At 49.5% G+C, this 22,470-nt stretch overlaps 2 protein-coding genes across 3 annotated transcripts in view; one reads left to right on the top strand and one right to left on the bottom strand.

The window, feature by feature from the left end:
- The window catches only part of Dpcd (deleted in primary ciliary dyskinesia homolog (mouse)), an 18,010-nt gene extending 8,508 nt beyond the window's left edge, over window positions 1-9,502 (bottom strand). The window contains exons 1-3 of one of the 2 annotated variants that reach the window (XM_042264429.2): window positions 9,350-9,470; window positions 8,278-8,413; window positions 4,920-5,000 (exon numbers count right to left, since the gene is read on the bottom strand). In XM_042264429.2, coding sequence (XP_042120363.1) covers window positions 4,920-5,000; window positions 8,278-8,296 — 100 coding nt within the window. In that variant the 5' untranslated portion in view covers window positions 8,297-8,413; window positions 9,350-9,470. Of the gene's footprint in view, window positions 1-4,919; window positions 5,001-8,277; window positions 8,414-9,349 lie in introns of both variants that reach the window. The other variant, XM_006988190.4, reaches the window with a different exon arrangement.
- Window positions 9,467-22,470, top strand: Poll (DNA polymerase lambda). Its single transcript, XM_006988192.3, has 9 exons — window positions 9,467-9,567; window positions 10,326-10,463; window positions 11,675-11,969; window positions 12,160-12,319; window positions 12,642-12,959; window positions 17,914-18,087; window positions 18,821-18,949; window positions 21,059-21,227; window positions 21,576-22,470. Exons 2-9 carry the CDS (start codon window positions 10,352-10,354, stop codon window positions 21,938-21,940), a joined length of 1,722 nt encoding a protein of 573 aa, XP_006988254.1. The 5' UTR covers window positions 9,467-9,567; window positions 10,326-10,351; the 3' UTR covers window positions 21,941-22,470.

Genomic DNA, 22,470 nt, shown 5'->3' with positions numbered 1-22,470 from the left:
TCTCCCTAGAAACACATTTGCAAGTTTATAATGAAAATTAATAAGGACGAGTAAAACTTGGAAATATGCTTTCTAGGCAACTTCTTAGGCCCACAAATACTTCCTTAAGTGAATGGACTGTGACCAGGAGTATATGCAAACCTAGTCACTGGAACACCCCACTGGAACACCATGGAAGAAGGCCTCAGGGGCCTCTGTCACAGCTGCAAACAAGTGACAGACACCTCCTAGCAGCAGCTTACTATGACAAAACCTGCTCCCCCCTACAGCGAAGATCACCCTGAGTCCCCAAACCATGTATCAAACGCTATGCACAGAATGGGGTGCAGCTTAGTAGTAGAGCCTCTGCCTAGCATGTGTAAGACCCTGGGTTTGCTCCTCAGCTCTAGGAAGGAGGAGAGAAAACCCAGCAACAGCTATCTATAAAAAAAATCAGGCTGAAAATGACTTTCTCCCCAGGCATGTGACAACAGTATCAGGGAACAGCTCTCGTGCCAGGGTACAACTGTGTAAGCACCTGAGACCATCTGTTGGTTTTCAAGACAGGGTCTCACTATGTAACTCTGACAGTCCTAGAACTCACCAGGTTGGCCGTGAACTCAGAGATCCACCTGCCTCTGCTTCTCAAGTGCTGGGATTAAAGGTGTGCGCCACCACGCCTAGCTGAGACCACTTAGGACTGGGAGCAGACGAGCGCCCCTCGGTCCCCATGGCATGCTGTCTGGCAGAACACAGCCATCACAGGTTTAAAGGGGGCCAAGGTCACTTAGGAAATGTCTAGTCTAACATTTGCTCACTTACTTATTGAGGAGAAAGCACCTCCCCACCTGCTTGTCTTCACCCCTGCCTCTGTTCTCCAGGGGAGCAAGTATAAAGAATGACCGAGGAACAGTGAGATCTATTTGCAAAGGGGACAGGTAAAATTCAGGTCTGCCGATCACGGTGCCACAGACTTAGAAGGCCAGTGGGATGGAGGCTATCTTGTACTAGATAACAAAATCCTGTCTTAAAACAAAACGAACAAAGAATTCAGGTCTTAGACCCCATATTCAGAATTCAGTCATCAATAAAGAGGTAAACTATAGTCTCCAAGTGTCCTAAACAGATGTGGTATTCCGAAAGCCTTCTTCGGTACTTCTTTTTGTTTGTGTTCTCTCTCTCTCCCCCTTCCTTCCTTTGTTTTGAGACAGGGTCTCTCTATGTAGTCCTGGTTGTCCTAGAACCCACTATTTAGATATGGCTGGACTCAAACTCACAGAGACCCCCCTGCCTCTGCCTTCTGAGTGCGGGGATTAAAGGTGCGGGACACCATGGCCCAGCTTGTGTTTCTATCTTTGTACTTTAGCCTCTAAAGGCCAGGTTTGGTTATCTGAAGGGGAAATGTGATGGATTACTACCTAGCTGGGCTGGTAAAGCAGGACGGCCATGTAGTCACGGGCTCCGTTAAACTGGCTGGCCTAGGAACATCACCAGCATGGCTCTTAGAGGCCAGCTCAATCTTCCACAGAAACCTGCCCCAGAAGGAAAAGTCACAGCACTTCCGGTTTCCTTGTTCCTCTCCTCAGTACCACTGGGGGTCACAGGAGTTTGGCACTCTTGGCTGTCTTATTTTGTATGACACCTTGGGGGATTCTAGTCTTCGTCAGAGCGTAACACAGAAAGAGGTTCCCCTTTCCAGCCTTCCAAGAGGCAAATCCGATGGCAGCTTTTGAAGTCCTCACTTTGCCCGTGCGTGTGGGCATGAGCGCACATGTGCAAAGACGCAGCCTTGGCTTTCTGGTCCTCCTTTGTTCCTGTACTCAAGGACAGCTCCTGCGGCAAACGGAGGCTCCTTCCACCTGCTGTCACTGATTTGATTACACGTTAAACCCAAACTGGTGTGCGTAAGGCAGCTCCCTGGGACGCTGTCATCTCTTCCCGGCTGAGTCAGGGCCAGCACTTTGGAAAGTGACCCTGTAAAAGGTCTGACGGGAAATGTATGGAGAAGGCAGTGCCTGGGGACCTTTTCCCAAGTCAGCAAGAAGCAGGCTGATGCCCCCGACTGCTGAAAGCAGCCCCATCTTTCAGGTGGGCTGGAAAGTGGAGGTCCTAAAGGCCTCTTTCCCCAAAGCTCCAAGGCCTGGCCCACTTCCAATACGGATAATTACATTCCCCTTTCCTAAATACTCCCTGCAGCTTAAACTGGATGCAGGATTCTTCTTTTCTGCCCTAAAACACTGCAACATTGCTATGTGGCTATTAAACAGCTGCCGTGGCCCATCCCTGAGGAGGCTGAAGGGAATCGAGTGGGTCATTTATAAAGCCGCTCAAGTGCCTGGGGATGGAAGTGCTCAATCTGCTCCGAAGGCGGCCTGGGGTGGTTAGGCTGGCGGTCAAATACCAAAGCAGATTAAGAGGTAATCCAAATGTAATCGCTGGGGGACAGTCTGCCCTTCAGCCTCGGCCCCCTGGACATGCTGTGTTCTTCTGGGGGTTGGTTTGATGTTCCGATCATTGTTACAAGGCCCTTCAGCTTTTTCCTCTATGAATACATACAGAGTTCATTGTGGGGGGTGGGAATGAATAGCCCCGAGAGGGGAGAAAAAAGATGACACTAACATGCTTATTAACACCGACTGGAGGAACTCTGTCCCAGACAGATGCACACCTACTGGCAATTCTTCCCCTGTAAATTACTTTCTGAGCTTTTTTTCTAGCAGAAAACCTGTTTGACCAATTATCAAATTTGTGTATTAGCTGGGGAAAAAAATGGAAACCATTTCACTGACTGCCGCAAACCATATCCATACTCCACTTCATAGTACGCCAGCCAGTTCTGGTCCTGAAGATCTATTTATACGTTAATAACCAGGCACGGTGGCCTGTGTTTGCAGTCCCAGCTACTTGGGAAACTTGAGGCTGGAGGACCTCCTGAGCCTCCAAAGTTTGAGGCTAGCCTGGGCAATGTCTGGAGACCCCCGTCTCAGAAACAAACAAGCAGACAACTTGTTTGGGCAGTATTTTGCAAGGGCAGTTGGGTTGGGGGTTGGGGGGAGATAAAAAACAAGAAATGGAGCTTCGAGCTTGGTGGCACACACATTTTACCTGAGCTCTGAGGAGGCTTGGATGGGAGGATGGCCGAGCCTGGGGTACACAGTGAGTTCCATGTCTTAAGAAAACAAGAACAAAATAAAGTGAACAGGATTTAAGGATTCTTAGCTCTAACACTATGCCACTGTCCACTGAGACTCAACTACTTCCTAGGATGGAGCCAAGCTTCAGTCTGGACCAGACATCATCCAGCTTTGTGATTTTCAACATGGTGCTTAACTTCTCTGAGCTTACTTCTCCAACTGTAAAATGGGGACAACAGTGCCTATGTCGTGGGGCCTTAAAGAAGATGGTTACATGAAGAAATTCGAGTAGAGCCCCTGGAATGATGCCCGGCTAGTGTGGTAACGTCATTATTAGGTAAATCAGCCAAACGGGGAACTATGTCCCTCCTCCATTCTTGCTGTTAAACAAAAGGAAGTCTGAAGGCTTGCTCGAGCCAACTGCCACCACCAGAAGTGGGGCCGCAGAGCACATCGTGCTCCAAAGAGGAACCTGGCCTTAGTCTTCATTTTAATGCCATGCCCAAGCATGGCAAAGGGGCTGGGACTGTCTACTGTTACAGCCTCCACAGCTCTACCTGCTTTATTTGCTGTGTGGAGAAAAGACAGGCCATGAGGGGCTGGGCAGGAGCGGAGGCTGGACTCAGTGATGGTGGTGGTTAGCTCACGTGACCTCTGCTTTCATAAGTTCTCCCCTGTTAGACATTCCAAGGCTGTCACCCCCTGGGAGCACTATAAATTACAATGCATTGTGAGGATATTACTACTGTATTGGTTTCCAACGAATCAGTGTCATATGCTAAACACATCAAGATTTTTAATAGCACCAGACTAAACCAATTGGGACTGGAGCCCAAGCAGCTCATAAGAAGAAGGGATCAACACTTCACTGCAACTGAGCATGCGCAGCACACACATTTTAAGACTGGAGACGGAGAGAATATGCAAACCAGTATAACCCATGCTGTCAGTGCGAGACATTTATGAGCTGTCAGGAAAAGGGAAAAAGAAATCCCCTCACCAATGCTACCTGTCGATCAGACCCGGGAAGAAATGAAAGTCAGGAATAAGGACAAGAAAATAACTCAGCCCATGATCCCATCCTTGGTCTTAGCATTTCAGGTGCGAGTTAATAAAGAGACCAGCTCCCATGGCAGACAGCTTTGGGCCCTGGGTCACAGGGCCAGCCACCCAGCTCTGGGAAGTCAGTTAATGCCGATTTGCATCCCTGGGAACAGAGAACAAGCAAATCAAATAATCCCCAGAAATCTGAGCTGGAGCTCCTATTCACGAGCCTGTTCTCAAGGAGGGGGACCCTGCGGGCACAAGAGCGATGGTGCCGCAAAACCCGCCATTGCTACCCAGTCACTCATGTCACTCAAGAGGAGGGTCATATTTAATGGGGCCGTCTAGGAGCTGAGGTCAGAAGGCGCCCCGTCCGAGGCTTGCCCTTGGTGTGGCTTCAGCAAGCAACAGAACAAGCAACCAAGAAGCTTGGCGTGCAAGCCTTGCCCTCACCACCACTGCCTCTACCCAGCCTCTTCTGTGATCTGCTCTTCCAGTTGTTTCTTAGAACCTCACCCCTGGCTCAGAGGCTCATCGCCCTTTCCTCTATCTGGAGGTGGGGGATGGGCTGTACTGGGCAGGACTCCACTGGCTCCTCACGTTTATATTGTTCTCAGAACAGTCTTGCCCCCAAGGACTGCCATCTCCCCGCCACGCACACTGCTTGCCGAGCTCCCCGCGCCAGCCCAAGGCCAGAGCGTTCACCTGGAGCTCAGGCAGCCCCACGCGCCGCTGAGGACCCACGGGGAGCCCCACACTTACCAAGTAGTTCACTCGTCTTCTCATCGTACTCTTCGGCCATTTCCTTGCCATCTGGGAACAAATAGTGCACCATCCTCTTCCCTACACACAGAGCAAAGAGCACCTTACCACAAAGCTGCCCTTGACCTCCCCTGCAGACCGAGACGTCTATCCCCCAAACAACAGCCCCACCCCCACCCCCAGAGCCTTGCAGAGCCTCCCCCGAGGTTCTTGCCAACCGATGGCCACCACCGCTTTTAAGATGTGTCCCAGGCTCCCTTCCCTTCTCCCAACGCGTCTTCGCTACGCTGCTTCCACCCCCAAACAAGCCATGCTTCTTCCCGACTGCAGAGCTTTGCTCGCTCTTGGAAACCTGGTTCAAATGTCCCTTCACTGCAAGTCTCCCCTACCTATCACTTGCAGCCACCGTGGCAGATGGGTCCCTTCCCTCTCTGTGCCCCCTCAGCAGCGTCAAAAGCGTCTGACAGGAACGACAGCAATGTCTTTCTCTCCCCACTCCCTACAACCAGGGCCATCCGCCCTGAGAGGAGCTGGGTTCCTGACGGGTACTTCCAGCCACTGTCACTCTGCCTTCGTCTACACATCTCTAGGCCATGGCCAGCACAGGGCCCAGGATGCTACCATCATGTATCTTCCTCCTGACACACACTTGCTTTATGATTTTTACGTCTCTTATGTGAGCTATTGGTTATTCTCTTCCATTGGATTGGGGGGTGGGGGGGTGTCCATGGTTTCCCAGAGATCAGCCACAGGAACTCAAATGCTGACCGAAAGAGTGAAACACATTGATGCAGCATCTATTAAAAGGATAAAAGAGCCTCTGGGAGTCTCCTGGCTCACAGCACTTGTCAAGGGGAGGGCTCTGGACTTGCTTCTTTTTCTCCCAGGCAGGTAAGGAGATACAGGTAGCTACCTCAGGAAGACTGTCCAAAGGGTCTTTGCACCCAGTGGACATGTACCTCCCATCAGCTTCAAGAATAAGAGCCCCAAGGTGGCTTTCTCCTGTTTAACTCACTCCTCTAGGGCAGTTTCCTTGAGTCATTCCAAAATTTGCAAGGTCTCTTGGCAGGCCTCAATAATCAATCAATAATATTAATAATATTCAATAATATCAACGCCCTTAAGAATCTGAATGCTTGCCGGGCGGTGGTGGCGCACGCCTTTAATCCCAGCACTCGGGAGGCAGAGCCAGGCGGATCTCCGTGAGTTCGAGGCCAGCCTGGGCTACCAAGTGAGCTCCAGGAAAAGGCGCAAAGCTACACAGAGAAACCCTGTCTCGAAAAACCAAAAAAAAAAAAAAAAAAAAAAAAAGAATCTGAATGCTTCACAGGTAAGAGTATTTGCTCTGCAGGCATGGGGAACTGAGTTTGAATCCTCAGCATCTACATAAATTGCTGGGTGTGGCTGTACACGCATGTAACCTCAGCGTTGGGGCCGGAGACAGGCAGTTCCCAAAGGCCAAAAGGGGGAGCTCTGGCTCAGGAACCCTGAAGTAAGGCAGGGACCAAGAGAGGACTGAAGTGAAAGCCTCCCTTCACACACCTGAGTCCTGCTATGGCCTCTGTGTACAAACACATGGGTGTATGCTCCTGCACACTTACATGCAAGCATCACACACAAATACACCATATCCCCACCCCCAACCCCCACCCCTGCCAAAATACTGCCCTATGACCAAAAGCAACAAAGCAGACTTCAGCATGCACTTGAATATTATTCTTGTTCGAACAGCATTACTCACACCAGTCAAAAGGCAGAAGCAAGCCAAGTGCCCATCAGAAGATGGATGGACACTTCGGAGGAGAGTGTACACACGCAGAAGGACAGCTTTAGGGCACAGGCTGGTGCTGGGCAGGGAGCAGTCAGCTGGCCTCTCAAGCATGAGGACCTGAATTCGATCCCTAGCATTCACACACGAAGTCTGGGGCAGTGACATGTGCATATGACCCCATGACTGGGGAGCAGGAGACAGGAGGATCCTGGGGCTCGCTGAGCAGCCAGCTCAGCCTAATTGGCAAGGCCTAGGTCCCAGTGAGAGACCCTGTCTCCAAACAAGATGGAGACCAGCAAGACGGATGAGCAGGTGAAAGTGCTTGTTACCAAGCCAGACAACCTGACTGATCCCAGAACTCACATGGTGGAGGCAAAGTACCAGTTCCCACAAGCTGTCCTCTGATCTCCACATACATGCTGTGGCAGGTATACACATATACACATACAAACATTAAAAAGAAAAAAAGAAAAGAAAAAGAAAAGAAATCCACAAACCATTGCGGGCAACTGTGAGGAAGAAGGACACCAGGGTTGACCTCTGGCCTCCACACAAGCACACAAAAATATAAAAAGGAAATTCTGCATATGTGACAACATAGATGAACCTTGAAAACCTTCTGCAATGTGAAATAATTAAATCAAATACTATTTGATTCCACGTACACGAGGCTCTTTGATTAGTCAAGATAACTGAAACCCAAAGAAGAATGGAGGTTGCTAGGGGCCGGGGAGAAGAGAGTGTGGGGTCAAGTTCTGGGGGGTGCGGAGGGTGGGTTTTGAGAATGAAAAGTTTTGGAGTTGGATGGTGGTAACAGTTGCGCAACAATGTGAATGTAATTAATGGCACCCAACTGCACCGAAAAACGGTTACAACAGTAAACTTTATGTCTTTTGTTTTTAAACCATAATAAAAACAAAAACCAGATCAGGCATGGTGGTACATGCCCTTTATCCTAAAGCTAGGGAGGCAGAGGCAGGAGGACCTCTGTACCTTCAAGGCCAGCCTGGTCTACACAGGACATTTTAGGCCAGCCAGGACTACATAGTGAGACCCCGTCTCAAAATACAAACAAAAAGACCACTACCCTGTGAAGTAATGTCCCAAATCTGCACACCGCAAGATCACAGCATGTTCCAACTTTTCTACGGCTCTTCATTCTCTACCTCTGACAGCCTCTTGAGAAGAGACTGTTACTTACTCTGTATCAAGACAGTTGATACAACACGGACAGTGTGCCTGGATGGTGACTGGTTTCCTGACACTTAACCAGCCTTACACTGTCACACGTCCTTGCCTCTACATGTGGTTCATCTGCTTATGGCCATTCTTCCATCTCCACTTACCAAGAACCTATCAGTAATCCTGTAGGGGCTGGAAATACCACCTCTTCTGTTTGGTCATTATCCAAAGAGAAAATCATTTTTACTTGTATGCTTTCTTAGCATTTCGCACAGTATCTCAACACCGCCCCCACCCCGCAAGCTAGAGTCTCCTGCCTTGGCTCTCCAGTGCAGAGCTGACAGGCATGGGCTGCATGACCTGCTAAGATCCCAACCTATTTAACACAAGCTGCTATTTACTTACATGTTTTCTTCTTGATCATTCTGTGAACTCCTAGGAGACCACAGACCGTGGGTTTTTTGTTTGTTTTGTTGTTGTTGTTGTTGTTTCTGTCTGCTCTAGCACAGAATCTGACACACAGTCAAGGCCTCCCTAAACGCTGCAGTTAGGAACAAATGAAACCTGATTTTACCTTCCATAAACTTCATGCTTCTTTGACTGGCAGCTACTTGTGGATCTAAGTCCCTAGCTGTTAAGCTTTAAAGGGAATTCAGATCTACTTCACCCTGACTGCCAAGCGGATCCAGGGAAGACCTCTCGAGGGGACTTGGATCGACCAATTGCAGGATGGGGAAAAGCTGTTATTCAAACTCCTGTTCCTAATCATTTAGATCTTGGCCCTTGTTCTATCTCCCCTAAAGATCAGAGAACATTTAAAAATCCACTCTAAACAAAACACAGTTGGAAAGGACCTCTGAAACAACACTGGCAGCCCACTTGCTTCATTTTATAGTTGAAGAAAACGGGGTTCTAACAAATTAACATGTAAATCAACGGCAGAGTTGATCTAAAACCCTGGTGTCCCTCCATTCTGTGCCACTGGGTTGCCATCATCAATAGGACCTCCAAACTGAGATGCATGGGGTCCCAGGTCATGATACAGTTGTACCTGAGAATCTGCAAAACCTGAGGCTGGTCAAAACCTTCCTGGATTTCAATAAAAAAAAAAAAAAAAAAAAAAAAAAAAAAAAAAAAAAAAAAAAAAAAAAAAAAAAAAAAACAAAAATGGGGTAGAGAATTCGCCTCTTGGTACAGCCCTGTGGAACGACGAGTGTAAAATGAATTATTGGGAATTACCAACCAAACTCTGAGCGGGGCGGGAGGGTGTAAGGAAAGCTAGATGTGGGTGACCTGAGACTTGAGTTCCACTCCAGCCATCTCCCAGGGCCTCAGTTTCCTCCTCTGCAAACGCAGGAAGCTAGCGTGGCTGAGGGCGGCGACAGTTCCAGCTCTGCCCGCCCAGGCTGAGGCCCTCCGCGGAGCAGCCGGCGCGCAGAGCCCGCCCTGGGGGAGAGGAGGAGAGGGCTCGAGTTACCATCCTGCAGCAGCGCCGTCTTCTCGGCAGCCCGCAGACTCTCCAGCCAGCTAGTCACCGCCATCTTCCCTCCGCCCAGCAACGCGCCCGGCCACTTCCATGGCAACTGCTGGGCCGAGGGTCACTTCCGGGTGACCCGGAAGGTGTTCTGGGCATTTACTTTTCAATCCCCCACCCCCCCACTTCTCCCGCCCGGTTCGTTTTCATTGGCTCCCATGGTGAGTTTATTTCTGTTTGCGGGAGATTCTGGCCTAGTGTCACCGGCTCTGGGGCCCGGTCGGCTGGGGAGGTTCCTAGGACTTTTGGGGTCCCAGCACCCGCTCTCTTCTGGCCCCAGCTGGGAGTCCCAGGCTCGCGCCAGCTGCATGGGGCGCACCTGCTCCAGCCTTGCCCACCCCCAGCTGTGAGGGCACCTTACACCTGCTGCGGCTGCACCCCATTTCCCTGCAGCTACGGGGCTCAGTCCCCCCCCCATCCCCCGCCACGAGGCTGCCACAGGGGCAGGTGCGCCGCGTGCCCGCAACTTTCCCTGAAGTTTTCCTCTGCAAATGCACATTGAGGCTAGAGAAAGAGGAGGTGTGTGTGCACGTGTCCTTCAGACTCCACTATTTGGGGGATATGAAGACTTCACTAAAAATGTGGGCCTGTTTCCTAGCTCGTTCTCATTTTGGAAAAGCCTCTTGGAAGTGGAAGCAGAGGCCGACTGTGCACTGGACCTGCAGGGCAACCCTCTCCTTCCAATGTTGTTTCCCTTGAGTCAAAAGCCAATCCCACCCCTGGCTTCCATAGTCCCAGCCTTTCCCCGACTTCACTCAGTACTCTTAACGCTGAAAGGCTGGTGTGTGTGGAGCTCGTATTACACCAGTGATGTTTAACTCGGGTGTCTGAGACCTCTGAGGAAGGGTCTCCTGCTCCCAAAGCCCGTCTCTGCAGGCCCTTAATCTTGGATTTCTGCATGACATCTATCCTTAAACAGAATGGCAAGGATCCAACCACACTTCAATGGACCCCCAGGGTATCTTGAAGGCGTTTCCCAAGCGAAAGAAAATCCATGCAGAGTCATCATCAAAAGCACTTGCGAAGATTCCCAGAAGGGAAGCGGGAGAAGCTGGAGGTGAGCTGGCCCACTCTGAGAGCTCATGCACTTGAACCCTCAGCCTTCTGTTGTCCAGAATCAGATAATGGACGTGGTCTTACCTGTGTAGGGCTCAGATCTCTTTATACCTACTTATATTTACTTTGGTCTCTTGTTTAGAGTCCCGTTGTAATCTTGACTTTGCCTTGTAGCCGAGAATGAATGACCATAATAAGTCCCGATCCTCCTGTCTCAACCTCCCCAGTGCTGGGCTTACAGATGTGCAACACCACATCCAGCTGCTGTTTGTCTTTGTTTTTCAAGGCAGGGTTTCTTTCTGTAGCTCTGGCTGTCCTGGAACTCACTCTGTAGACCAGGCTGGCCTTGAATTCAGAGATCCGCCTGCCTCTGCCTCCCGAGTGCTGGGACTAAAGGTGTGTGCCACCATAGCTGTGCTTTGTCTTTGATAGGCCGTTTGCTGTGTTATCTTCTCCATCCCGAGAGCTCCGTGAGAAAGTGTTCCCCGATTCCTCAGGAAGTGGCCCTTAGAATTCTCGGTTGTGTTAGAGGCAGCCCTAGGAGCGAACAGATCCCCCTGAGTCCCTGGGCTTGTTCTAAGCTGTTTGGCCACCGAAGTTGTAAAATAGATGGCAGAGATTTTAAGGGGTTGGGAGTGTTGGTCAAGTCTTCTAGACGGAGGGAAGGAACTTGTAATGGTAAGAAATGTGTGCTTTGCTGGGAAAAAAAATAGGTGATAAAATGATTTTTGAACTGTCTTCAAAGCAAGAGGCTTCATTTATTCAGTCACAAATACTTATAGATGACCTGTGACATGCCAAGCACTGCTCTCGTTTGCACCAGGAACAGGACACACAAAATCCTAACTCCTGCACTCAAGTGACAGCCCTTGAGAAAGTTTGCTGTGTTGGTGGTAGACTTCTTTGAAGGCATTTTGCTTTTTGGGTGGCAGGAAAATGATTACTTTGAAGGGAGGCGATTTCACACAGTTCATCGTGACTGTATTTATAAGTTTCCCAGCTCAGTGACATACATACATCTGGAATCCCAGCACTTGGAGGTAGAGGCAAGAGAATCAGGAGTTCAAGGCTATCCTCTGCTGCGTAATGAGTTTGAGGCCAGCCTGGGCTACATGAGACCCTGTCTTAAATAATAATAATGGTAATATAATAATAATAATAATAATAATAAATAATAATACGGTAATAGGCATTTGGCTCTCCTCTCCACAGAATGGCTGAGCTCCTTGAAGGCTCACATTATGCCCACCGGCATTGGGCGAGCCCGGGCTGAGCTCTTTGAAAAGCAGATTATCCATCATGGCGGCCAGGTGTGCTCTGCCCAGGCCCCAGGAGTCACTCACATTGTGGTGGATGAAAACATGGACTGTCAGCGTGCTCTCCGACTCCTCAGACTGCCCCGGCTACCCCCCAGTGTTCAGCTGGTGAAGTCAGCCTGGCTGAGCTTGTGCCTGCAGGAGAGAAGGCTGATGGACACGGCCGGATTCAGCCTTTCCCTGCCCAAGAGGTGGGTTGCCCCTCGCCTTCCTCAGGTGTTTGTTGATAGCATCCTGAGTTTCCATCTTGAGTTCTTCAAAAACAACTCCTCCTTTTTAAATCGGGCATACCTGGAAACGCAGGGTTCAGTGGAGAGAAAGACTGGGGGAGAGACAGGTAGACTTTTATACTCTAACGGCCTGTGACCTCCTACTCTCCAGTTCCTTGGACCAAGCCCAGCCCAGCAAGGCAGACCGAGGCTCTTCTGCCCCTGACCCCCAGGAGGCCGCATCCAGGACGACCCTCTCTCTTCCCTCTCCTCACACCGGAACTGCATCTCCTCCTCCAAAGGCAGAAAAAGCACCAAGAACCCCAGCGCAGGTGAGAAGCTCCCAGCTCAGGGCCCTGACCACAGAAATGGAAGGGCCTGCTGCTTATACAGAGAATTCTAGGTCTTTTTTGATTAAGAAGCTGTTCCTCTCTTCCCAACATTCATCTCTTCTGCATTTACCAAGCCACGTCTACCACACACTGCTGGGAATCCCAGGGCTCTGGAGGAGCCCTGTGGAGCATGACCTCGCGCTGAAGAAGGCGTAAGCCCAGAGCAGCCTCATCAGCACAGTCAGAGTAGGAGACTCCTACCCACCAAACACAATCCTGGCTTTTGAGGAGGACACAGATTTATTGTTTCTTCTGTTTCCAGCTCAGTTCAGATGATGAAACCAGTGATGAGGAAGGACCCCAGGTTAGCTCAGCAGATCTGGAAGCCTTGATCAGTGGGCACTATCCCACTTCCCCTGAGGAAAATGGTGGACCTGACCCAGCCCCAGAAGCCCTGGAGAAGTGGGTCTGTGCACAGCCCTCGAGCCAGAAGACAACTAATTACAACCTGCATATCACAGAGAAGCTAGAAGTTCTGGCTAAAGCCTACAGTGTCCAGGGAGACAAGTGGAGGGCCCTGGGCTACGCCAAGGCCATCAATGCCCTCAAGAGCTTCCACAAGCCTGTGAGCTCCTACCAGGTACTTGGAGGTTGGGGAAGAGGCCTCTTATTAATTAGCAGTTGATGGCTGTTTGAAGATTACCTACCTAATAGAAATATGTCTTTGTATACCTAAAAAAACTTAACTAACATGACTATAAGTTTGATTATCCTAGATGACTATTAATCTGTATTTCTTAATTATACATTACAATTTCAAATGAGCTGTAAAAACCCAATACCTTAAACAAGAGTAGAAATATACATACAGTATAACAAAATTAACTTTAAATTTGTATCAGTAAACTAAAATCTATAGCAATGTAAAACATTTCAAACAAGCTGTTGATCTTTAAAAGTAGATTCAATAATCTATCCTTCTATTCTATCATATCTATCCTACATTTCTATGTCATATCCCCCTTTCTTCTTTAGAAAGAGATTACATTTATAATCAATCTCCTTTAAATAAAAAATAAACATTTATAAACAATATTTTGGGAATTTGGGTATAACTTCTCATATTACTTCCTGCTGGATGGGGGTGCTGGCAATCTTAAGGGGATCCTGAGAAAATTAGGAGTTAAGGTCAAGTCCCGACTGGAGTAGTCTGTGAGGCTGCATTGTCTGAGCCAGTTGCCTTGAAGCCATTCTGGATGTTGGATCATCTGGGCCATGGTGTAATTGGAGACCTTTCAGGGGTCTTAGCTGATCAAACCATATTAGACTAGAAGCAATCCACAGGTTCTCATCTTCTGTGGAAGCAAAAGCAGAACCTCTTTCCAAAGCAACGTATCCTTAGACACAAACTTTGAAGTCAAGATACCTTTAATATATATATATTAAATAATATATATTTGCCGGGCGTTGGTGGCGCACGCCTTTAATCCCAGCACTCGGGAGGCAGAGGCAGGCGGATCTCTGTGAGTTCGAGGCCAGCCTGGGCTACCAAGTAAGCTCCAGGAAAGGCGCAAAGCTACACAGAGAAACCCTGTCTCGAAAAACCAAAAAAAAAAAAATATATATATATATATATATATATATATATTTTAATATATTAATATATTAAATTATATTTTAATATATAATATATTTAATTTATATTTAAATATATTTATTAAAATATTATATAATATTTAAATATAAATATAATAATTAAAATATTAATATATATTAATATATCAGCAGCCTTTACAATCAAATGTCTTTCTGCAGTTAAAAATCCCAAACACAATATAATCCAGACTCTGTGTGTGATTTCTGTCTTCACATGGCTTATTTTTTATATTACTTTTACTGTCTCTTTAAAGACTTTATTTTTTAAAACTATTTCTTTATATAACTGCATATCCTCCTTTTCCTTTCTCTTCCAAGCCTATATATATTTTTACACACAATGTAAACCATTTACAGTTTTATTCCATTTGAATCTGTCTTTTTGTCAATCTGTTGCTTTAAACTAGGACAAAAGCCTTGGCTGCTGACTCCACCCACCTCAGCTTCCCAACATGGCAGAGGTAATTCACTGCCAACTCTGGGAGCCATGCTCTCTGCTGACTCTGGGAGGCTCAGAAACCTCTTCTTCTTCTTCTCCTCCTCCTTCTCCTCCTTCTCCTCCTCGTCCTCTTCCTCCTCCTCTTCTTCTTCCTCCTCCTCCTTCTCTATACTATCAAAAGCTAAATCCACCATGCAGTATGTTGTGTGGCTTGGAGATGCCACTGTGTACCGTGGTGGGAATTGCCATGCTGTAGCTCAGGTCTACACACTGCAAACCCGCCATACTGTAGCTCAAGCCTGCAGGCCACTGTGTCTCTGTACCTTTGCGTCTCTAATCTCAGCCCACATGAGACATGAAGTAGAAAACTTTGGATGACTGTCCAGGCAGGCAGCTATCTCTGTCATTCTAGATTTTTGGAAGTTGCTTACAATGCACTTCTTGTTTATTTAGGGATTATTTTATTCTTCTGGGGTCTTTGATGTAGTTGAAGACTAGAGGGTTATAATTTTTCTTGGTTATGATAAAAGATAAATTAGATATGAAACTTTAGACTCACAAATATAGGATAGATAGAATATTTTATTTTGCAAATATTTTATTTACAAATAGACTAGATATTGTAACTGTAATTTTTGCTTAATATCTGTTTGTTATATATAATTTTACTATGTTAAAGTTAAAACCTTCCTTTTTGATTAGACAGAAAAGGGGAGGTGCTGTGGGATGTCTTTCTGTATGCTGTGAATATGTGTTGCTCTGATTGGTTGATAAATAAAGCCGTTTGGCCTATGGCAAGGCAGCTTAGAGGCAGGCAGGAAATACAAGCAGATAGACAGGAAGAAGAAAGGAGAGGAGAGAGAGAGACACCAGTCTGCCACCCAAGGAAGGAATAACATACTAGTAGACCAGTAAGCCACAGAACATGTGGCAAAACATAGATTAATAGAAATGGGTTAATGTGGCCGGGCGGTGGTGGCGCACGCCTTTAATCCCAGCACTCGGGAGGCAGAGCCAGGCGGATCTCTGTGAGTTCAAGGCCAGCCTGGGCTACCAAGTGAGTTCCAGGAAAGGCGCAAAGCTACACAAGAGAAACCCTGTCTCGAAAAACCAAAAAAAAAGAAATGGGTTAATGTAAGATATAAGAGCTAGCTAGCGAGAGGACTGCAATAGACTTCAGTTTGTAAATAATATAAGCCTCTGTGTGTTTACTTGGGTCCCAGTGACTGCAGGACCAGGCAGGACACAGGAAAACTTCTGACTACAGGTGGCAGCACTAGTCACCAATGGACATTGAATTTAGTGGTTAAGATTTTATAATGGGTGGGACTTACGCAGAGACATGCTGATAAAATATATAAAAAAAAAAGGTAGTTGAAAACAGACCAGCAAAATTGTTAGGACTGGGAAATGGGTGCTTTGGGGTTTATTACACTGTTCCCTCTACTTCCAAGTGTTTTTATATAATAAGTTTAGCCAGGTGGTGGTGGCGCATGCCTTTAATCCCAGTATTTAGGAGGCAGAGGCAGGCAGTTCTCTGTGAGTTTGAGACCAGCCTGGTCTACAGAGTGAGCTCCAAGACAGCCAGGGCCACACAATGAAACCCTGTCTGGAAAAAACAAAAAAAAAGAAGTTTAAAGCCAGGCACGATGGTACATGCATTAGACTCTGGAGCCCATTCATTGTGGACTCTATAGACAAATCATTTGAAAGAAATTAACAACAGTAGCCCATTCAGTGTTTTTGTAAGGTTGAAAGATGGTCCCAGTAGCACAGAATGAGATACAGTAACCCCTAGTCAGTGTGGTACAGTAATCCCCAGTCAGTGTGGTACACTAATCCTCAGTCAGTTTGTTACAGTAATCCTCAGTCAGTGTGGTACAGTAATCCTCAGTCAGTTTGTTACAGTAATCCTCAGTCAGTGTGGTACAGTAATCCCCAGTCAGTGTGTTACAGTAATCAGTCAGTGTGGTACAGTAATCCTCAGTGAGTGTGGTACAGTAATCCTCAGTGAGTGTGGTACAGTAATCCCCAGTCAGTGTGGTACAGTAATCAGTCAGTGTGGTACAGTAATCCTCAGTGAGTGTGGTACAGTAATCCTCAGTGAGTGTGGTACAGTAATCCTCAGTCAGTGTGGTACAGTAATCCCCAGTCAGTGTGGTACAGTAATCAGTCAGTGTGGTACAGTAATCCTCAGTGAGTGTGGTACAGTAATCCTCAGTCAGTGTGGTACAGTAATCCTCAGTGTGGTACAGTAATCCCCAGTCAGTGTGGTACAGTAATCCTCAGTGAGTGTGGTACAGTAATCCTCAGTGAGTGTGGTACAGTAATCCTCAGTGAGTGTGGTACAGTAATCCTCAGTGAGTGTGGTACAGTAATCCTCAGTGAGTGTGGTACAGTAATCCTCAGTGAGTGTGGTACAGTAATCCTCAGTCAGTGTGGTACAGTAATCCCCAGTCAGTGTGGTACAGTAATCCCCAGTCAGTGTGGTACAGTAATCCTCAGTGAGTGTGGTACAGTAATCAGTCAGTGTGGTACAGTAATCCTCAGTGAGTGTGGTACAGTAATCCTCAGTCAGTGTGGTACAGTAATCCCCAGTCAGTGTGGTACAGTAATCCTCAGTCAGTGTGGTACAGTAATCCTCAGTCAGTGTGGTACAGTAATCCTCAGTCAGTGTGTTACAGTAATCCTCAGTCAGTGTGGTACAGTAATCCCCAGTCAGTGTGGTACAGTAATCCTCAGTCAGTGTGGTACAGTAATCCCCAGTCAGTGTGGTACAGTAATCCTCAGTCAGTGTGGTACAGTAATCCTCAGTCAGTGTGGTACAGTAATCCTCAGTCAGTGTGGTACAGTAATCCTCAGTCAGTGTGGTACAGTAATCCTCAGTGAGTGTGGTACAGTAATCCTCAGTGAGTGTGTTACAGTAATCCTCAGTCAGTGTGGCACAGTAATCCTCAGTGAGTGTGGTACAGTAATCCTCAGTCAGTGTGGTACAGTAATCCTCAGTGTGGTACAGTAATCCTCAGTCAGTGTGGTACAGTAATCCTCACTGAGTGTGGTACAATAATCCTCAGTGAGTGTGGTACAGTAATCCTCAGTCAGTGTGGTACAGTAATCCTCAGTCAGTGTGGTTCATAGTCCTGATGATGGTGGTGTCCGTGGTGATGGTGATGAGTCCTGTCTTCTCTCACCTTTTTGTTGTTGTTTGGTTTGTTCTTTTCTTTTGGAGATAGAGTCTCTGTATGGCACCCTGACTGGTCTGGAACTGGAAGATCTGCCTGCATGCACCTCTGCCTCCAGGAGTTCTGGGATTGAAGGCATGCACCACTTCACCTGGCCCGTCTCTCTACTTTTATTGCTGGTCTCTGGGAAGCAAAGGACAAGTTCCGTGTGGTTTCTGAGCTGGCCTCTGGGCAGATCTTCTGCTGAAGGCGTCAGATTCCCTTCCGCTGGCTCTCCCTTCCTAGCTTCTTACTCCTCTGTACTACTTCTTTCCTAGGAGGCCTGCAGCATCCCAGGGATTGGCAAGCGGATGGCTGAGAAGATCCTGGAGATCCTGGAGAGCGGGCATCTGCGGAAGCTCGACCACATCAGTGACAGTGTGCCTGTCTTGGAGCTCTTCTCCAACATCTGGGGAGCTGGGACCAAGACTGCCCAGATGTGGTACCATCAGGTCACACCCTGCCCACCTGCCACTTCAGTGTTGCTGTGGGACAGAGCCTCTGACCACATCCCTTCCTCCTCTCCTGCGGGAGAAGGGTCCTTGTGCATCCCTTCCTCCTCTCCTGCGGGAGAAGGGTCCTTGTGCGTCCCACCCTGTGTTCTCATGGGAATGACTCTAACTACAAGGGACTGCTTTTCAAGGACACCAGAGTTCACATGGGTCCCTCCCGTGTCCCCAGAACAGTTGTGTGGCTTAGTGTCCTTTAAGTGTGGACAAGAACAATAAATACATTACTCTGTCCCACAGACCATCAAGGAACTTCCTGTTTTTTATTTTTATTTTTTGAGGAAGTATCTCACTATGTGGCCCTGGCTAGCCTAGAACTTGCTATGTAGACCAGGCTGGCCTTGAACTCATAGAGATCCACCTGGCTCTGGCAAGGGACTTTCTAAGGAGCTCAGGCTTTGGGCTCCATGTCTAAAAGAGTGGCTCCCAAACCTGGCCATGCCAAGAATGATCTTGGGAGCTGGTGAGAGTGAAGCCCAGACCCGTTTTAGACCGAGGAATCAGGGAGCAGCGTCCCCAGATTATGGTGTGTCTTACTGAAGAGAGGCTGGACTTGGTCAGTCTTGCCTTATGTCTTCCATGGCGGTGGCTGTGACAGATCCACCAGTGCCTTCTGGGCCATCCACTGCATCGGTCCCGGGTGCTCATAGCCCCCTCTCTGGCTGTTTCTTTCCAGGGTTTCCGGAACCTAGACGACATCCGCAGCCTGAGCTCCCTGACTGCTCAGCAGGCCATTGGTTTGAAGCACTATGACGACTTCCTGGACCGCATGCCCCGGGAGGAGGCTGCGGAGATTGAGCAGACAGTAAGCATGACTCCTTGAGCACCAAGGAGGGCGAAGCCTGAAGCCAGAGGCCCCGAACCCCTACTGGGCAGCCCCACGGGCAGAAGTTCAGGGGTTGCCAGAGATTGCAGAGAGCAGGTTGAGACCAGAGCTGTAGGCCCAGAGGACATGGGGTGGAGGTGGGCACTGCACCACCAGCCCTGTGGGTGAGTGGTCTCAGGGTCAGAGGGCAGAAGCACTGGGCAGCCTAGAGTGGAGCAGACCCAGTCCCCAGGGCTGGGGTGTGGGAGTTTGAGCAGACCAGATTAGGGGCAGGCCAGGGGTGCGCTGCATTGTCCTTGGGAGCTTGATGACAACTGTGGGGTCAGGAGTGGTGGCGCACGCCTTTAATCCCAGCACTCAGGAGGCAAAGGCAGGCGGATCTCTATGAGTTCGAGGTCAGCCTGGTCTACATAATGAGTTCCAGGACAGCCAGAGCTACACAGAGAGACCCTGTCTCAAAAAAAAAAGAAAAAGAAAAGAGAACTCTGGCTCCTCCCCTCCAAACACACAAATGGCCCAGGTGTCTATATCTCTGCACCTGTCTGAAGCCCCCCGAGGCTGCTCAGAATTAATTGGGTTCAGATGAAAGCTCATAGCTTTGGGGGTGGGTTCAAGAGAGCACGGCCAGGACTTAGTTAAGGGTAAGCCTGGTCAGGAATTTCTCCCGGGGTTCTGTTCTGTTTGCTGTTAATATTTGTAACTGTCAAGGTCCAAGTGTGGGGTTCAGAGGTAGAGTGTCGCCGAGTGTGCCCAAGACCCTGCCATCCCCAGCAGCACAGAAAGAAAGAAAAAGAAAGAGTTTTATTTGGCCAAGAAATAAGGTTTAGGGGCTGGAGAGATGGCCCAGAGCACAGGCTGCTCTTCCAGGACCCAGGTTCAATTCCCAGCACCCACATGGCAGCTCACAACTGTCTGTAACTCCAGTTCCAGGGGATCTGACACCTTCACACAGACAAACATGTAGGCAAAACACCAACACACATAAAAATAAGAAAAATTAAAATTAAAAAAGAGAGAAAGAAGGTTTGGCCATCTTAAAGGTTTGGTTTAGAGCGGGGAACTAAGTTTGTAAGTTTATATATAGTGTTGAGTCCAGAGAGACAGGACGTCTCTGTTGTTTGCTCAGCTGGTGTGGGGCAATGTTCTTTCCCTTTGGCCTAGGGTCTTGATGAGTGATAGCTGAATCAGCCTGCGGTCTGCCGTGGAGCTATGGGACTGTGCTGGATGGACAGATAGGCCCTATTGTGTGCCCATCACCAAGCTGGGCTGCTAATGATGACATGTCACTGCTCAGCTACGGTGTCCAGGCACAGAGAATGCCCATTGGAACCAGGCTCCCCACTAGCCTGCCCTCAAGTAGGGCTCCAGCTGTAGGGATGCTGATGGATTACTCATCTAGGCCGCCTCTTCCCATTCTCCTGGGAGGCCCAAGAAGGGATTGAAGGGATTAGCAGAACTGCTTGTCAGGTCAGGGGAATTGAGGTGTCCTGGCTGTGGGTATCCAGGGCCCCAGAAACCTCAGTGTCCTGCAGTGAGGGTGGGGTACATCTACATATTAAAGGCCTCCACAGTGTCTGGCAGAGGCTAATGGGCTTATTCCTCCTCAGTCAGGCCTTTCAGATCCTTCTAGCCACAGGCCAGTCTCACCCCTCCTGGAAGGGTGTGGGCAGCTCCTGCCCTCCCTTTCCCACAGGTGCCGTGGTATTTTGTGCTTCATTTTCTCTCAGCCAGATCGGAGGCTCTGCCAGCCCCCGCTCAGGCCCTAAACCCTGACTCCCACACACTGCCATCAGCTCCAAATTCATAGGCAGCTTGAGCTGCAGGCACGTGGCTTTTTGTTATCAGTGGATTTTCACAGGCCTAGCCTCTGGGTGCGGGTTGGAACCAGAACCTGAAGTGTCCCTGGTTCTTATACAGAGCCTTTCTGCAGAGGCAAAGCCCGTGTCTTCTACAGGCTTCTCTCTACGGGGCCCAGGCGCATCCCCTCAGCTTAGCATACAGCAGGGGGATAGGCCTGGGACATGGTGCAAACCTTATGCTGTCATGGGAGAGGCCACCAGCCGTTCACCCCTCCCCGCCCTTCCGCAGGTCCGGCTGTCAGCCCAGGCCTTCAATCCCGGGCTGCTGTGTGTGGCCTGTGGCTCTTACCGAAGGGGGAAGGTGACCTGCGGGGACGTGGATGTGCTTATCACTCACCCAGATGGCCGGTCCCACCAGGGCATCTTCAGCCGCCTCCTGGACAGCCTTCGGCAGCAAGGTATTCACTCTGTCTTGGGGTGAGCAAGCTGGAAGGGCATGGCATCCATGTCCAAGGTGTCACCTCCAAGTTCTCAGTTTGAGACGTGCTGTGGGGGAGGGGCTTTGCAAGAATCCCGCCTCTTCTGGGGCCGAGGACACTGTAGAACAGGTGCCCCACATCCCTACGGGTAGGAAGGTCTCACCTGTCCACCTTCCACAGATGAGGGATTGGGCTTAGAGGGGGGGCAAGGTCCCTCGCCGTGGGAATGAGTGAGCGGGGAGGAGAGAAGGCTGGGATCAGGCATCTCGGGAGGGTGCAGGTAGGCCGGCTTCTTGCTTTATACACACATCCCTTGCATTGGGCCAGGGTTCCTCACAGATGACTTGGTGAGCCAGGAGGACAATGGCCAGCAGCAGAAGTACTTGGGAGTGTGCCGGCTTCCGGGGCCCGGGCGGCGGCACCGGCGGCTGGACATTATCGTCGTGCCCTACAGTGAGTTCGCCTGTGCCCTGCTCTACTTCACTGGCTCCGCTCACTTCAACCGGTCCATGCGAGCTCTGGCCAAGACCAAGGGCATGAGCCTGTCCGAGCACGCCCTCAGCGCAGCTGTGGTCCGCAACAGCCAAGGTGTCAAGGTGGGGTCTGGGCGAGTGCTGCCCACCCCCACAGAGAAGGATGTCTTCCGGCTCTTAGGCCTGCCCTACCGAGAGCCGGCTGAGCGGGACTGGTGACCTAAGCTTGGGCGAGGCAGCCATGCTTTGTGCGTGCCTCACCCGGCCATCCACGACCGCTCTAGCTTTGCCCAGCTTAGCCAGGCTCCTCCAGTCACCCGCTGCCCTTAGTGAGCCAAGCCGGGAGGTTTGGGCCTGCGGGAAAGAGCCAGGCTGACAGGGGGAGTCTGCAAGCCCTCCCCTGGACGGGATGATGTCTGCTGCTGACCCCTCCGCCTCACCGCTGCTCCTAGTAACGCTCAAGCAGAACAGGTGGCTGCTTTCAAGCCAGTTTCCTGTGCTCAAGGCGTAGGCTCCCCTTCCACCCCAAGACAGATCGGGATGCTGGGAATCGGGGAGAGGCCGGGGGTGGGGAAGAGGGAAGCCCCTGTGGGTTCAGCATCTTCTAGACCCTTCACGGTAGGAGGAAGCCGTGCGGATCCCCTCACCCACTCACTTCCTGTGCAGCTGGAGCTGCGGGGGGTGGCCTGCCCAGACTGTGAGGACTGCTTCTGAAGGCCCTGGGGCCCAGTAAAGCGCTTCTGACATTC

This window comes from Peromyscus maniculatus, chromosome 1, assembly GCF_049852395.1.
Source record: "Peromyscus maniculatus bairdii isolate BWxNUB_F1_BW_parent chromosome 1, HU_Pman_BW_mat_3.1, whole genome shotgun sequence".
Lineage (NCBI taxonomy): Eukaryota > Metazoa > Chordata > Mammalia > Rodentia > Cricetidae > Peromyscus > Peromyscus maniculatus.
This window is presented reverse-complemented; position numbering and strand designations above follow the sequence as displayed.